General features: G+C 43.4%; 1 protein-coding gene across 1 annotated transcript in view; it reads left to right on the forward strand.

Annotated features, from left to right (window-relative positions):
* Nucleotides 1-4,487: 4,487 nt before the first annotated feature.
* Nucleotides 4,488-18,411, forward strand: part of CPT1B (carnitine palmitoyltransferase 1B) — a 51,785-nt gene continuing 37,861 nt past the window's right edge. The window contains exons 1-4 of the mRNA XM_066592232.1: nucleotides 4,488-4,646; nucleotides 12,804-12,952; nucleotides 13,614-13,753; nucleotides 17,413-17,584. Coding sequence (XP_066448329.1) covers nucleotides 12,812-12,952; nucleotides 13,614-13,753; nucleotides 17,413-17,584 — 453 coding nt within the window. The 5' untranslated portion in view covers nucleotides 4,488-4,646; nucleotides 12,804-12,811. The remainder of the gene's footprint in view (nucleotides 4,647-12,803; nucleotides 12,953-13,613; nucleotides 13,754-17,412; nucleotides 17,585-18,411) is intronic.

The raw sequence follows: 18,411 nt of genomic DNA on the forward strand, positions 1-18,411 counted from the left end.
CAAGCAGAATTGATACTGTTATACCATTACTCTTTGATCTTAGAGCCCCTGTCAATTCACAGTAGTTGCCGGGAAAAGGGCAAGATCCACAGTGAGTGCGACATTGGCTAGGAAGACTACCTTGTCCTGTCTGTCACATGGCACGAAGCTTGCGGTCTATATAATACACACAACCATGGTTCCTGTCTACATTCTGCTCTTGCATATGGCAGAGAAGCTGCAGTACTGTACACAGCATAGATAACACTGCCCGTTACTGCAGAAAGGGGGCTGAAGTGCTTCAAATCCTAAAGACCCCCAAACACGTGAATGAAGTTGATATTGGAAATGAATGACATTTTATGTACCTATGAACTAAAATGCTCATTCGTCGGTTTAGTTATCCTGTGTCATCTGCAATGAAGTTGGCCATATTTGAATTTTTCAGGGAAAAGGTCTTCCATTACAAATGGTTTTTCTTTAAATGGGCGTTCACAGAAATCTAATTTGTCCTCAATCTCATTGGACATGCATGCTTGACTAAAACAGCCAATATGGCTCTAAATGTGGGGCTGTGTCAGCAAAACTATTTCTTCACCAGATGAATATTTGTTTAGGTAGATGGTAGACCAACCAGTATCTGTGTGTTCAGATAAATAGATGTGTGGTCAGGTCCAGACAATTGATCATCAGACTGGTGTGAAAATGTGCTCATAAGGAACCTTTCACACGGCACAGACTGTTCCACAACGGTGTTGTGGAATATGCCATCCTGGAATCCTGTGCCACAATCCATATGGCTCACTGTGGATTTCGATGCAGAGTTTCCGGCAGAATTCTGCTATTTTTAATTCTGCAGCAATCTGTGCATTTTGGGATATTCCACAACACTGTTGCAGAATATGTATGAAAAGTCCGTCATATGCTTGTCTGAAACTGGCCTAAGGCCACCTGCACACGGGTGAATATGCGTTGCGGAATCCGGAGTGGGCATCCGCCTCTGGATTCTGCAGCAAATACTGCCCATAGCATGCTACGGTAATACTTGATTTCATGTCCACGAGCGGAACTCGCTTGTGATTTTCTGCTCGTGGAGGAAAAATCCCAATGGGCTGCAATTTTGTGCGGGCTACGCACGGACGGCTTCCATTGAAGTCAATGAAAGCCGTCCGTGCCGCGGCCCTTGCGCAATCATCATTGTGGAAAGGTCGTGGTATCCGCATCATTGCCTAGCGATGGCGCAGCTTATTCTATACTGCACATGTGCGCTGGCCAGGACATCCCGCAGAATAGAATAGAATAGAGAGGCCGGACAGATACGCCGGGGTCACTGGCATGCGGAATCCGACCCGCCCTTGTACAGGCGGCCATAATCTGACAAAGGTTCTTTGGTGGAGACTAACAAATCCTAAATCTGCAGGTCTGGAAGAGGCTGTTCTGTTGAAAGCCTCCCTCAGCCCTTTAAAGGGCCTTTCACACGGGACAGAATATGATGCACTGCAAGCTGTGGTAAATTCCCACCAAAATCTGCAGGATACCTGTGGAATTGCAAATCAGCTTAAAAGCTGCTGTTAAATCTGAGGCTTTAGCAGGGTCCGGCAGCCCAATTCTGTCCCGTCTGAAAGGGGGATTTCAGGGTTAGATTAATATTGTTACATCACTGTACAAATTAAAAGTTATACAAGTTTCTGAAACTGCTATTGTTTCAATTTTTCACTATTTTCAATATATAAGGGCCTGTTCAAGTGGCTCAATTTTCAATTTTTTTTTTAAAGAGGGTTGTTTTAAACGGAATACATCAAAGAATGCAGTCCCATATGGACAGTATATCCTGTTTTGGTCCTTATTCACAGAGCAAAGTTGCCCATTAAAGATTTATGGGTGCATAGCATCCGCATTGGCATCAGTTCACTGTTTGTTTCTTGCACACCCTGGTTTCTGTGGTTTGTGACAACTGCTATCACCTGGACAGTCTTGCACTGTGTTTTTGTGCACGTGAAAAAAATGGATGACACGGATGCAACACAGGTGTAGAAAAAAATGTGCATTATAACACACATATGCAATGAAAATAGGTGTACGCAATTTTTCTCTGTGAAAAATACAACCCGTGAATAAGCCCTGTGTAGGCGGTGAAGGAGAATGTTTACATTCAGAGGCTGCAAATCCATACATTACTAATCCTGCGATCAAAGGTGGGTTCATATTAACACCTTGAGCTATTGTTGTTTGGCTTCATCCTAGGAACAACATCAAAACCCGAAGCGGTAAACCTGAATGACTCCAGATGAACCCCATTCATTATAATGGCGGCCCATCTAGATACCGGCATACTCTCTGGCCTTTTACCAGATAAAATGATCTGGCAGGTCATTCCTGGAACACAGATGTAAACACAGCCTAATAAGTGGATAAAGTTGGGTCTAGACTAGGCAATGCTCTGTGAGCTAAACCGCATGGACTGCAAAATAAAACACTAGCAAACTATTAGAGATTTGAGTAGCTGTTGCTAATGCATTTTGCCCATGGGGTGATGGTATGAAACCGTTATATAGCGCTTCACTTATATGCTGCTTGTTTTATACAACCCAATTCCAAGTCAAGTGATGTAAAATGCTGTGTAATATCCTAGCGCTATGTAAATAAGGGCTGTTCAAAATATAAAGATGTAAAGAAAAAAAGAAGGCAATGCTTTGACTATCTCCTATAACCATATTTTATTCACAATAGAACACGTCCGAAGTTGAAAGTGAAACGGTTTTCTATTGCATTAAAAAAATAACTCCTTTATCACACAGAAAACCTCTTTGTTCATCTAGTCACAAATTCTTCATTTAATGATTAAAGACCAGTCCGTGCCTGAGCAAGAAGTAAAAATCATTGCAGTGGATTGGTAAGCAATAGTACCTCTAAATGACATGATGATAGAATCGCAGTGCCATCTTAACAGCATTATGGGCCCCTGGGCAAAGCAGTGTACTGGGGCCCCTACGACAACAACTCACAGGAATAAAGTGGACGGGCGAGTTAGTAAGTGGCGACCTAGACCGGAAAACCCGAAGGCTCTCTAGGGTCCATTTTCCTCTTACACTGTAGGCGTCTCTTTGTTCATAGTGTCAGGCTACTTTACACTAGGAAGTAACACAATGATCCACACATCCATTTGGCGGCAAATCTCTCTTTTTATTATAGAAATTATGGATAATTTACAATAGAAATTATAGGTAAATTGATAATCCTAAGGGACTGATTAGGCTGCTCACAGCACAATCGCAGCATGCGTATATAGGCACACAATCACGTGCAGGAGCTCTTATATGTTTTCATGCTTAAAGCCAGTAAACTGTAAAAAAAAAAAAAAGTTCGTTTTTTTTTTTTGTTTGTTTGTTTGCATGCCTACGAAATGCAGTGAATGGATGTGCAAAAAGCATCCGCACTAAATACACACATATACGCAGTGCAAACTGTGCAATTTGCATGCACCAAAACTACATAGGCCACCTGCACAGGGCTGGGTAAGATTCCGGATGTGGGATCCTGCAGCGGAATTCAACCTTATGCCCAGCCGGTGACCTCACATACCTTTTTTCTTATCTGTGCTGCGTATGATCCGGACGGCTCACTGTCGGACATGCGCGGTACAGATTTTCCTACGCCGTTGCTAGGCGAATCCATGACCCATCCACAATGTTAATTGCAAATGGGCCGCGAGTCGGACGGCTTCCATTGACTTCAATGGTAGCTATCTGTGGGGACACCGCACTAAAATAGAGCATGCTATGATTTTTCCTCCGCGAGTGGAAAAAATCGCAATTGATTTATGTACAGGAAAAAGCGCTTTCCCATAGCATGCCATGGAAGGTATTTGTTGCGGAATCTGGGGGCCAGATTCTGCAATGCAAATATGCCTGTGTATAGCCGGCTTTACCCCTGTGTGAATGATCCTTTAGTGTGATTTAGGTTATATGACATCATTTTTGATTGGTTTGAGGAAGCCTTCACTGTATATTTTCAGGTATTATACAATCTGGGTATTAATGCTATTGGAGCAGTCTGTTACACTTGGACCCATTCTGTAAAGGGGTTATCATGACTTATGGCTGTCCATAGTGACATATTGCTGGCAAGAACTGCCTTGCACTAGTCATTACTACTGATTTTATAACATTCACTGTATAGAGAAGTCCTGTGTTGTTACTTTCTGCTTTTAGGAAGTCACCAAAGCTTTTAATAATGTTCTACAGCGGTATTTGCTTTCAGTAAGTGAGGAAATTGACGTGTTTTATTCCTGACATGGTAAAGTTCACCTTGGAAACGTACTAAGTAAATACCTGTCACATTCTTGAGCAACGTCTTAAGTATAACAGAACAGACACCAGGCATATTTTACAAGACGAGCTGCCCAAAAGGTTTGTCTAACCGGTCTATTCCACCACTGCATGTGTTGTCGTAACTTCCCAGGCGTTCCTTACGTCTGTATAAATGCAACAACTCCATTCTGAGAGAGTTGGATCTCAAGTTACACTGCTGGTTTTTGGCAGGGAGTTACACTCATACACATACACTTGGGCTGAAGGACACAGAGGACGGAAGGCAGCAGCTGTGTGCCTATGTTTCTGTATGCTTGTATACCAGTTTGCAGAGCCCTGAAAAAGTGTGATTAACAGGTGGGTTCCTACTGTAACTTTTCTCTATGGTATAGTGTTTGGATTGTGACTATTTAGTTACTTCTCTTTGCACTGTTACATGCTATCCATATAATATATTAAACTGTTTTGTTTTATACACATTTTGTACTTTTGACAGTTATCAGAATGTTGGTTTATGTTATCTTCGTGGGAAAAAGTGGTGACCTAACTGTTAATGGACTTTGTATGCCTGTTTGAAACTTTCTCTTGTTGTTTGCGTACTGGATAGAACGCTCCCCGGTGTCTGCCGCTGTTTAGCTTGCTAAGGGTTCGTTTACACCAAACGATATATCGTTTGAAGGCGACCGATGTCAGAGTTCTCTCGGGCAGCCTGTTTACACTGGCAGATACATTGTTGGCTCATTCAAAAGAGAAATCATTCAGTCATTAACATTCACTGTAGAAGTGACTGCGTATGACTGAACGATCGGTATTTAAACTGAACGATTAGTAAACGAGGCAACGATGATTTTTATGCTGGCACAAACTGAACGAAAAGCGAACGCTTTATTGTTCTTCATTCCATTGTTGACTGCGTTCGCGTTGAACTATTGTCATTCATGTTTGCTTGATTTTTTTGAATAATCGTTCCACGTACAAAGGCCTTAAGTTGTAATGATCTTTACAGTGTAGGGCAGTGTTTCTGAACCTTTTGAAACCAAAGTATCTCTTATTGCCAAAAAGTTCCAACCAAGTACCCATAGAGAAGTGTTTGGGGCCGCTATCGGTAGTTCCCTCAGATTTGTCAGGAAGAATAGTGCAAAAGACAGCGTTGTTCTTCCTATCAAAACGACAGACAGCACATTATTTTATTGGAGTCGGTCAGGCACCGTTGGTCTGTTGTGTGACAGATCTGGCACTACATCACAGCTTTCATTCAGAAGAGAGGAACACAAAACTGTTTCTGAAAGGGGTTTTCCAGTGAAATACTATTAATGACCTATCACCCAGATAGGTCATCAATAGTTGTTCGTCTAGGGTCCGTCGCTTGGGATCTCGAACGATCAATTAAGCCGGTGCATGCTGTCAGCACTGTAAGAACACAGAGGTCAGAGCGGAAGCTTACACGCTTACCTCTGTGTAGTGGCCAGTGTTTGTAACTGCAGGCACAGCTCTCATTGAAATCAATGGAAGCCGTGCCTGCAATTACAAGCCCTGGCCACTTTACGGAGGTCAGCGCTGAGTTTTCCATTCTGACCTCCCATGTAGTGTCCAGCCATTGTAACTGCAGGCTGGGGTCTCATTGAAATCAATCAGAGCCGTGCCTGTAGTTACAACCGCAGGCTTCTACACAGAGGTCGGCGTGGAGGCTTCCGCTTTGACCTCTGCGTATTTGCAGTGCTGACAGCATGGGCCCACTCAGCTGATAGGTTGGGGTCCCGAGCAACGGACCCCGACCAATCAACTATTGATGACCTATCCTGATAGGTCATCCATAGTATTTCACTGGAAAACCCCTTTAATTCCCAACATGTTTATATATGACACACCTCCAGCCAACAGCAATAGGATCACTGATAATACACATGAACCCCTTCAGTGGACCACAAAATGAATACAGGCCACATACTGGACCTCCTAAAGATTTGAGCTACAGGCCGGATTTCCCTTCTATATACAGACTCATATTTGTAAAGGCCCATTTAGACACTACAAGAATCACTCAAAGCCGTCTTTTGAGTGATTCTCGTTCTGTCTAAATGCACTGACATCGCGCAGCTTTGTGCACGAGTCGTTTATCGCTGAATTCTAGCTTGCTAGAATTGAGCGATCAGCGGAGCCGGCTGTTATCAGCCGGCTGCACTGATAACATTCTCTGTACCTGTGTCCTGCTGTGCATTCACAGCTGGGACACTAGCAGTCAGCACTGAGAAGAACACATTTGTTTGCTTATGCAAAACAGCTGTATTCTATTAGCGGCCCCAGCTGTCTCCTGCTCTGGCTGCATAGTCTACAGTAGCTAATTAGCTACTATAAAGTATGCAAAGATGATCGCCCAAAACTATAACTCAAACTATCGTTTGAGTGAGTTTTGAGTGATTATCTTTAAGTGTAAATGGGGTTTAATATATTACATTTAAACCCTCTGAAAGTTACAGACATATTAACAATGTGTTATCCAGATACCACCTCGTAACAATAACTGTTACTGTGGTGGTAATAACGAAACCAGACTGTCACCGCCTCCCCTTTCCCTGAATCGATCTGTTAGGCCGCTTTCAGATGGACGCTTTTAGCTCCGTATTTGGGCCGTGTTTTGCAAACCGTAATACAGAGCTATTGTAAATCTATGTATCCATTCACATGGCTGTGTTTTTCACGGCTGTTTTTAAAAACGCAGCATGATCTATTATTTGGGGTTTTGACTCTATATTTCTATTATTGGCCAAATACAGATGGATATTAAGCAGTAGAAAATAAAATATTAGGAGGTAAATACTGATGGCATACAGTTATAGTGTCATCTGTAACACATCTGCATTACGGACGTGTTAGAATACACTTGTCTAAAACCAGCCTTAAGAGCCTATTCACATGAAAGAGATTATTGCAAAATGCGCAAAACACACAAATATGAAATCCATTATTTTGAATGGATGTATTCACAGTAGCAAGTTTTGAAATGGCGAAGAAGTAAAATCACTGAACGTTTTATCTTTGGGCCTTCCCTTGGAGTGCATTGCCCATTGTTTTCAATGGGACTTAAAAGAAATCGGATGGCATTCGCATGTCAGGCGATGTAATTTTTCCTATTGAAGACAATGGGAAGTAGTTGCTATCTTTTTATGCACGGCAATGCGAATTTAAACCAAAAATGTATGAACACGTGGCGAAAATTGCACGTTTGAAAGTGCAATATTGGGGGGGGGAGGTTTCTCGGCCCAATATCACGCTCACCCATGTGAATGTAGCCTATGTAGGACCATGATGGTGGCAACATGACATACATGGCACTGGCAAGCAAGGTATTCACAATGCAGGAGTTAAAGGGGTTTTACCCGTGGTGGCGAACCTATATCACGCGTGCCAGAGGCGGTATGCGCAAAGCCCTCTCTGTTGGCACGCGCGCTGATGACTGCTTATTACAATATTGATTACCATCCTGAGTGTCGGAGCTCCCTGGCCAATAATCGCTCTGGCATTGTTATCAGCGCTGATCCCGGGTGCACACAATGACATCAGTGTGTGCACCCAGGATCCTTCTCCTCGACCTCTCCTCCTTGGTTCCGTAGGAGTAGGAGAGAAGGGTGGAGGACACTATTACTACTGAGGCTACTCTACACATGGCAGCATACCTCAAGCTGACCTACGGTATGTTTACACGTGATGGAAATGCTGTGGAATATCCTCAATGGAAGTCTCTGTGGCAAATTACACAGGATTTCCACATTCCAAAAAACAGTCAAAATCCACACCATTGGTACGGATTTTGATTGCAAATCAGCCACGTATCAGCATCTGATATCATACTATCCGGCACTCCCCCTCATCTCCTCTGAAGGCTTCCTGCTGTCAACCCTCCCCGGCTTCTAGTTCCCTGCGGCCTGGTCAATTGCAGCACCGCTGGTCAGGTGAGGCCACTATAGTCCGCTGGTAACAAGAAGCCGGGAAGCGCTGACAACGGGAAGCCTTCTGAGGAGCTGTGGATACGTTGTGATAAGCCCCGCCCTTATGGGTTGCCACTTTGCGTTAAATAAGTGGGTTTTGGGTTGCAGTTTGGGCACTCGGTCTCTTAAGTGGTTCGCCATGACTGATTTATACCAAGATTGCAATTTATCCCCTATCTATAGGATAGTGGGTAACTTGCTGATCGTGGGGTTCCTACTGCTGAGACCCCTGCTGAATGAGCCTTCTGCTTGTCACTGCGGGTTTCTCTCCTCCTGACCCCAGTGACGTCGGCATCAAGGGAGTGCTGGCTCAGCATGCGCAGTCAGCGCTCCATTCGTTTTAATAGGGCTGACAGAAATAGCTGAGCAGGTGCCACTTGGATATCTCCACTACCCCATTGAAAGTGAAAGGAGCATCGATACGCTTGCGCGACCAGTGCTCTATTCAGTCTCCTCCTCACTGTGGTGAGTGCATAAATCTCACAGTGAGGAGGAAAAGGGACATAGGACCCCTGATCTTGAGATCATCGGGGGTCTCAATAGTGAAACCCCACCGATCAGTACCTGCAATCTTGGTACAACCTCTTTAAACAGGAGGGCAGGCTCCTGAGATGGACTGAAACGTTGCTCGTATGTCTTCTGCAAACTAAGATTTGCCATAATATTAATGATCATCTGTTTTGCTGTAATAATTGATATGGAAACTTTTTTTCTACGGTATAGTTGTAAGGAAAAAAATGTCATTCCTTAAAACAATTGAGCACTGTAACTGAGCCATAATGACGTACCTGGGCCTTTGCCACAAACATAGTAGTGGCACGTATTTTATATTGCTTTATGTAATTATTCTGTTAAAGTGACACTATATGTAAAGTCAAGTCATGCATGGTACATCAGGGTCTCATCTATTGTTTCCGCTTATCAACCTTTTCATGTTAAAGTCGTTCTTACTAGAATTCTTAAATAAAATTAATGACAGGAAGATCAGAAAAATATCTGCCCCCACTGCTTTATCATGTATAACTCCAGTTTTGCACCCCTCCAAACATATTTACATACAGACATATGAATGGGAGTAAACATTAGCAGCACTTTTTATAGAGGTGAGTCATTATAAGCCCCTTATTCGGTGGGCTGCATGATAGGGGGATTAAAAAGTAATAATAAATATTACGGTATCCACATTTCCTTTTAATCACTTTTTCAGAATTGAGTGGGAAGTAAGATGCCACCACCATGGCCAACTTGGTCCATTTGAACTGTGCTGACACATCTTAAGGTTACCATACACATCAGAAAAATGCCAGCTGCATCAACCAGCCATCTATTCTGTATGGGGTGTCCTAACTGTCCCCGAAAAGTAGATGTGGGAGGAGTGTTAGGCATGTTGGATTTCATGGCCAATCTTTTTGTTCTCCATGGAGATAAACTGCCACCAGAGGTATCTGTCAGCATCTCATTAATTTCTCCCTATTGAGAACACATGCTGAGTGTGCATGTCTATGGGAGATCAGGGGGAATAGTTGTCTACCAAACAAAAGTTTGATGACTGTTATCTAAAGCCCCATTTACACGGGACAAATGCCAGGCAAAGGATGTCCCTGAGTGTCCTCGCTCCTGTGCTGCCTCGAGTATTGTTGGCTGTCTTGACAGAGCGGCCAGCAGGGAGGTGGGGCGGCTGGAGGAGATTTCACTCCTCGCCCTCCCCCACCCCTCTCCATTCACTTAACACAGCGGCCATTCAGTACTGAATGGCTACTATTTAGTATATTCAGTCATCACTCATCATTTAGGCTGCATAAAATCCTGAACGATAATCGTATAGTGTAAATAACAACCGTATAGTACTGAATGGGCACTATGTTAAATGAATGGAGAGGGGTGGGGGAGAGCGAGAAGTGAAATCTCCTCCGGTTGCCCCCGCAGCGAGCCAACGATACCCGTTCCTGTGCAACAGCACGGGAGCGGGTACATACGGGGACGAGTGTCGGCTGCCTTTAATGTAATGGCTGCCTTAAAGGGGTTGTGAGCTCAGTATACCATCTGTCCACATGACCTTGTTAGAACATAAGGACATCGCGAAGGTTGTATTCCACTCAGCCTATTCTTCTACTAGATAGAGTGGAGATTCATTGCAAATATTAACTCTTATTGTTGAGAACTGTATTACATGGTCACACATGGTGTGTAACTACATAATGACATCTTCCAGCAGCCAGACCCCCCTACAGTCACTTTACAATCCAGGAGGTTGTTTTATGATCCACCTGTCTGAAAACGCATTAGTGTACTGGATAACTTTTCATAGTGTTTTTATTTGCCTGATATCAGAATACTGGCATAGAAATGTCATTCAACCTAATCCCTTTTTAAAGGTACTATAATAGAATAATTTTAGAGGAACCATTATAAAGAAAATCTTTGTGTGCGCTATTCTAATCATTGCTACCATAACAACAAACACCCAGTCCTTGTGTCTTTTGCACTATTACGAAAAACTCTTAAGTTCGCCATTGGACTAAAGTGCAGACCATTCTATATTTTGATCATACAGTCCTTTCTTAAATGTACTATACATCCTGCTGTCTTACTTAACTTTGTCTTATTTGACCTAGTCTGTTCACAATCTGATGTCTTGTTTCTCTCTAACCTTTCACATACTTGGACTTTATCCAAGGGTTCCATTTGAAGATAATTTACTAGCTGCGTTGTTGCTGAAATGGTATGTGGTTGTAGTCTGCAGAATATATGAACTCACCAAGAGGCCTCTCTAAAATATCTACAGTGGAGTTTATCAGGGTACATTGATTTGTCTTCTAGTGTATATAATATGGAGGATTATGAGTACTATATAATCTATATAATTCCAACTTCTAATGTCTAGCCTGATCTTTTGGATACAGACAATAGTTAACATCAAAATTGTCTGTCTGCATCATCAACCTCTGGGTTGTGTCATAGAAGGGAGATCCATGCTCTGCACCCTACTCTAAGCCAATTTGGAGAGCTACTAATAAACCATGTCTCTTGTCTCGGGTGTACCTGGCCCATGTATGTACTACTACAATATGACTACTCTAGGTGAACATGGCTTCTGAACCAAGGGTGGGTCAAATCTGTGAGGAGAACTAAGGACCAAGCAATTGGATTTCAACTACCTGATCCTTTTGTTCTTGGGTGATAATTCACAGTCAGGTGTGTCTGGCAGGGGCTTTCTTTGCATACTTCATACAAGATACATACATGCTCGACCAAGTGTGTAGGGGAGAGGGTCGTAAGAAATAATGTGTATTGGTAACCTTAGACTCTGGTCAAGCAACTGATCTCCAGGCCAGCTACAAACTAAAAAGCTATTTTGACGAGATTACACCTTGATGTCCATAAATTACAATCATTCTAAAATTAAATATCTGGATACAGTTTTAGGCCTTTTTCACACAAGTGTATGTCGACCGCTGTTTTCACGGCTGACTGATATACGCTGCGATCTGATGCATGGGATTCCAATGCATCAGATCACATGGCTGTATTCCCGTGCTGTGAAAGCACCTGGCCGAGACAATATAGCGCCGAGCGCTTTCACGCTACCCTACAGCGATAGTCCTGGAACTATATTTTGAGCCGGAATACGTCAGCTGCTGCATGGGCTCCTATGGGAGCCAATGACAGCGGCCGGAGAAGGGAAGTGGAAGGGAGTTTAGCAACGTGACTGCTAAACTCCCTCCTACTTCTCTCCTCCTCTCCCCTCCCCTCTGGCTGTTTGCAATAGTAGAGGGTGGGGGCGGAGCTTAGCTCCACCCCCTCCCATTGCTGACTGCGGTGACGGGGTGAGAGCTTAGCTCCACCCCCGCCCCTCCCATTGCAAACAGCCGGACGGGAGGAGAGAGGAAGTGAGCCGGCGAGGGGGAAGGAGGGGAGAGGGGCCAACAGAATTGCGGGCTCGGCATGTATGCATCGCAGCCCGTGCCGTCTGAACGGGCGCACAAACGTTATTAGGAGATTTTCAGATCCCTATTTCTCAAAATTTTTATTTGAGAAGAACATTGAGTTGTGTTATGTTTGCCTGATAGTTATAGCATAACAGCAGAACCATTTAGGCCTCATGTCCACGGGTAAAGTAAGAATTAAAATCCGCAGCGGATCCACACCCCATAGAAATGCATTGACCACCAGCGGGTAGATAAATACCCGCGGATGGTCAATAAAAGTGAATTAAAAAATTTCTGGAGCATGAAGAAAAATGGACATGCTCCATTTTAGTGCGGATCACGCGTGCGGGAGCTCATAGAGCACATAGCTTAATTGATCTCCCACATGAAAAATAAAAGACAATTACAGTGCATCCGCAGCCCAAATCCGCGTTACAAATCCGCAGCGGATCTGATTTTCCCCGTGGACATGAGGCCTTAGTCTGTTTTAAACTTGGACTTCTAATTATACAAAATCATAGCTAAAACGCAGCATATGAATCCGGTGTCAGTGATTAATTCTTGGTTTGTGTAACAATCAGCATTTCCTTTCTGTGAAGGTGTCAAGATGGCAGAAGCTCACCAGGCTGTAGCCTTCCAGTTCACTGTGACACCTGATGGAATAGATCTACAGTTGGGTCGTGATGTTCTGCGACATCTCTACTTATCCGGGCTGATCGCCTGCAGAAAACGCCTCATCACACTTAAGGTGACCAAGAATACCGTACTGCTCTGTGACCTTATAATATAAGGGTAGAGATAGATATGATACCAGCAGCACAATTCAGAGTACTTTAAGGGCGAGCACCCACTGGCGTTTTTTTACCTGCGTTTTGCGTTTTGCGTTTTTCCTGCACAGGCATAGAGATAACATGTGTTCCTGTCCACTGGCGTTTTTTTTGCGTTGCGTTTGCGTTTTTAACATAGGAACTGTCAGTTGCATATGTGTCCCTATTTTTTTCCTAATGCACCCATGAATGTCAATGGAAATTAACGGAAAACGCCGCGAAAAACGCGCGGAAAAAACGCGAGAAACGCGGCGAAAACGCTGCGTTTTTTTCCGCGGAGAACGCAAACGCCAGTGGGTGCTCGCCCTTAAAGTGGGGCACTTTATCAGTGCTAGGTATTACTACAGTTTTCGACTGTACTGAATTATGTAGGCAATACACATTAACAGCTAATGGTTGAATGTACTATAAAGTACTAGGAATGTTAGACTATATACCTATGCGTTAACATACGTTACTCTAATATCAATGCAATTTTACAGATTCACATAGGAAGTGTTATAAAAGGTCTGTACAATATCAGGCAGCGGCTCTCATACTGTTTGAACTGACACATTTCTCACCTTAATGTCTTTATTCCAGAGCTCTGTACTTAGTGGTGTATATCCAGCTAGCCCTTCCACGTGGTTTGCTGTTGTAGCTGTGACACTTGGCTCTTTATATGGAAAAGTAGACATATCGTTTGGACTCATTACTAAGATCAGCAACCTCTTACCTGGACAGTAAGTTAGTATAATGCCACTGATGAGATAAGAGATCTGGATCACTTATACCCTCTCTCCACAGCAATAAACATGTATATTAATGTGGAAACTGCAGGATGACATGTACAAGTTTGTATAAGTTCTACAAAATCCTTCATAATGATCTTCTTACATTAAAGGGGTTGTCCCGAGGCAGCAAGTGGGTCTATACACTTCTGCATGGCCATAATAATGCACTTTGTAATGTACATTGTGCATTAATTATGAGCCATACAGAAGTTCTAAAAAGTTTTATACTTACCTGCTCCGTTGCTGGCGTCCTCGTCTCCATGGTGCCGACTAATTTTCGCCCTCCGATGGCCAAATTAGCCGCGCTTGCGCAGTCCGGGTCTTCTTCTTTTCTGAATGGGGCTCCGTGTAGCTCCGTGTAGCTCCGCCCCGTCACGTGCCGATTCCAGCCAATCAGGAGGCTGGAATCGGCAATGGACCGCACAGAAGCCCTGCGGTCCATGAAGACAGAGGATCCCGGCGGCCATCTTCAGCAGGTGAGTATGAAGACGCCGGACCGCCGGGATTCAGGTAAGCGCTGTGCGGGTGGTTTTTTTAACCCCTGCATCGGGGTTGTCTCGCACCGAACGGGGGGGGGGGGGGTTTAAAAAAAAAAAAAACCCGTTTCGGCGCGGGACAACCCCTTTAATAAAACTCATCTATTTTCAATTATGACCCTTTATTTTTAAATTTTACATGGTTATTGTAGATTTTTATCTTTCCCAAAGTGTTAGTTACTGTGTCTTTGTACCTGGAAGATTATAATATGCTTTGTATCGTATTATAATGAGCGGTCCGCTGACCTATTATGCCAAATTGCACCAAAGTCCGCCATACTCATGAGAAGCGTTCTCCTCCCTTCCCAATGATTGATGCCAGCTGGGTACCTGCCTATATAAACAGCGGTTGTCAATAAATGGTGTTGGGAAGCCGACGGCCAGGCTTATGAATATAGTGGACATATAACTTTAACACCGCTCTATTCTTTCTTAGGTGCTATTAAACAAATAACTCGATGTCTTCTGTAGTTATTTATGGTAAAACAGAGGACTTGTTTTTATAACACGCTGCCCTTAAAGAGGACGTATGTTGTGGTGACAAATCTGCTTTAAGAGTTTTTTATAGTTTAACAATAACGTTAGTTCATTATCTCTACTTTGCGTTTATCTTATCCAGTACATTTTCCTGGATTATGTATTCAGATAAGGGCCCATTCACATGGCCGTATTTTCTGTTTGTATTCATTCCCTATCTTTTAATGACTGAATACAGATCCATTAAATTGGTGTATTCAAATGTGTTTTTACATGCATAAAACAACATTCACAGCATGTCCTATTATGGTCAATATCATGGACCAAAATCACCCATGAAAGTCTATGGGAGTGTAAAAAATGACAATGGATCGTACTTGCGTTTCACTTTGTTTTTTATGCACATTGCAAGAGTGGAAAAAAAATGACATCCATTGGGACTTCTTGCATGAAAAATGCAGTGAATATTAAAGCAATGTGGATGTAATACCACAGATACACACCAAAAATCCACATACACACACAGTGCAAACGGTGCATTTTTCACGGACTGAAATTGCATATGTTTGTGTGAATGAGGTTTCTCTTATTTTAAGCTGTTAATTAACATTATTACCAGCACAAAATCCTCTATTTTTCTTTCTTTGCTTTCCTTAATTGCTTTCCTTTCTGAATTAATAATAGAATCCTAGAATGGCAGAGTTGGAAAGAACCTCCAGGTCCAACCCCCTGCTCAGTGCAGGATTTACTAAATCATGCCAGACAGATATTTGTCCAGCCTTTGTTTGAACACTTCCATTGAAGGAGAACTCATCAACTCCTGTGGCAACCTGTTCCACTCATTGATCACTGTGAGGGCTGTCTCACAAGAGCATATGGGAGTAGCATATGCAGCCAATGTTGCTGCTCACATGAATAGCATAAATTATGCACACAAGAAAAATCGCAGTATGTTCTATCTTGGCGCATCTTACATGCACATACACACCAAGATACTACATGGCAATGGGCAGCATGCAGCCAGTATGAAATGTCATTGCATCCCGCACACTGCGAGATACACTTGTATGAGCCCGGCCTCATGTCAGAAAGTTTTTTTCTAATATCTAATCTGTGTCTCCTCCTTTCAGTTTCATCCTGGGGCGTAACTATAGAGGATGCAGGGGATGCGGTTGCACCCGGGCCCAGGAGCCTTAGGGGGCCCATAAGGCCTCTCTTCTCCATATAAGGAGCCCAGTACTATGAATAAAGCATTATAGTTGGGGGCCTCATTCCAGGTTTGGCATTGGGGCCCGGGAGCTTCAAGTTACGCCTCTGGTTTCATCCCATTGCTTCTAGTCTTTCCTTGTACAAATGAGAATAGGGTTGATCCCTCTGCACTGTGACAGCCCTTCAGATATTTGTAGACAGCTATTAAAGGGCTTGTCCCGCGAAAGCAAGTGGGGTTATACACTTCTGTATGGCCATATTAATGCACTTTGTAATGTAGATTGTGCATTAATTATGAGCCATACAGAAGTTATCAGAAGTTATTCACTTACCTGTTCCGTTGCTGGCGTCCTCGTCTCCATGGTGCCGCCTAATTTTCAGCGTCTAATCGCCGGATTAGACGCGCTTGCGCAGTCCTGTCTTCTTCTTTTCTGAATGGGGCCGCTCGTGCCGGAGAGCGGCTCCTTGTAGCTCCGCCCCGTCACGTGCCGATTCCAGCCAATCAGGAGGCTGGAATCGGCAATGGACCGCACAGAAGACCTGCGGTCCACCGAGGGAGAAGATCCCGGCGGCCATCTTCACCAGGTAAGTAAGAAGTCACCGGAGCGCGGGGATTCAGGTAAGCACTCTCCGGTTTTCTTTTTTAACCCCTGCATCGGGTTTGTCTCGCGCCGAACGGGGGGGCTATTGAAAAAAAAAAAAACCCCGTTTCGGCGCGGGACAACCCCTTTAAGTCTCCTCTCAGCCATCTTTTTTGCAAGCTAAACATTCCCAGATCCTTTAACCGTTCCTCATAGGACATGATTTGTAGACCACTCTCCATCCTGGTAACTCTTCTCTGAACTTGCTCAGTTTGTCTATGCCTTTTTTTAAAGTGGGGTGCCCAGAACTGGGCCCAGTATTCCAGATGAGGTCTGACCAAGGAAAAGTAGAGGGGGATAATTACCTTATGTGATTATAAATGATGAGAATGATTACCACCATGATCCTGCTCTGGGAAATCCTGCATTATAATACCACCCAATAGTCATTACATGTATGAGGCTTTTTAGTATCTCTAGCTAGCCATGTGTTTTGGCTGTCTCGGCTCTTTGCTTTTTCATAGACATCAGTTCTTGTTTTCTCAACAGTTTTTGCCCCACCCTGTTCCTCTATGTTTTGTGTCTATTTTCCTGCTCTGCTTGTGTTATGATTGTCCCATCAGGTGACAAATACCTTGAAGTCTGACATGACTTTGCAAAAAGGTTATTTAATAATTATCCGTGTTGTCTACATAATTACTGTAGACTTGCTAGTGAGATTTGCTTTACGTTTTGCACAGTATGCATCATCTTCAGTGTTCTCGCTTTTCTTTTGCCCTTCATGTCTTCATCCGTTTCATCATAGATCTGTAACTTCTCCTGTGTCCCGAACTGTGGCAAGTGCTGTTATATTCTCATCAGGAGTTTGGGTCTCTGGGATCCTAATCTATCGTCAAGTTCTGCGCATGCTGCTTTCTTACCATGGCTGGATGTTTGAGCCACATGGCAAAAGAAGTTTAAAAACCAAAGTCTGGGCAGTAAGTTTAAAAGTCTTTTTTTCATTGATAATGTTTTCTTGTTGAGTGCCCTGTGCTTATTTTGACATTCGATTTTTAATTAACCTCTTTCCGCCTATGCCACATAAATTAACAGGCTAATGGCACGGCCCTTGTGCTAGAGGCCCATTAATTTAGGTGCTGGCTATTATGGCACAGCAAGCTCCTGCACACAGTGTCGGGCTGCCACACTGACGGCAGCAATTTCTGTACTATGACAAGGAACTGAAATAATAACCTGGCCTCAAATACTTGAAAATGTCAACAATTTGAATAAGAGCAAATAAATTGGGGAAAAAATAAAACCTTAAAAAAACAAGGAGTTTTATTAGAGAATGTACTTATGCGCTCGAGTAGGAGGATAAAAGGTTAGAAAATGGGTACTCACTCAAAAGGGGAAGTTTTCCCTTTAGTGGATTCTACAGGGTATACCTCCACCCTTGGTGTCCTAGGAAAACATCTCAATCACTGAATGTAAACTCCTTACATGTTTATATCGACTGCTCCCAACCAACCCATGCATAGGTAAAGTCCCCTGATGACTGTGGGTGATGTCACATTGTGACATTTTTTTGGCAGCCTGTTTCTGTGGGGTGGTTTGCCCCTGCCTTCCACAGTCATCTTACCTCCTAGCAAGCTGGATACTCATTTTACCGAATTTGGAAAAATGGAAGGCTGAATCAACCTTGAGCTGGCTGTTTTAATGTCGCACTGCTACATCGCAACTAATGATAGTGAATGTTGTCACATTGCGACCTCCAAGATCTTGTAACATGATAGTCAGCAGTCACCCAAACCTGCTTAATTTT

This window comes from Eleutherodactylus coqui, chromosome 2 (assembly GCF_035609145.1).
Source record: "Eleutherodactylus coqui strain aEleCoq1 chromosome 2, aEleCoq1.hap1, whole genome shotgun sequence".
Classification (NCBI taxonomy): Eukaryota; Metazoa; Chordata; class Amphibia; order Anura; family Eleutherodactylidae; genus Eleutherodactylus; species Eleutherodactylus coqui.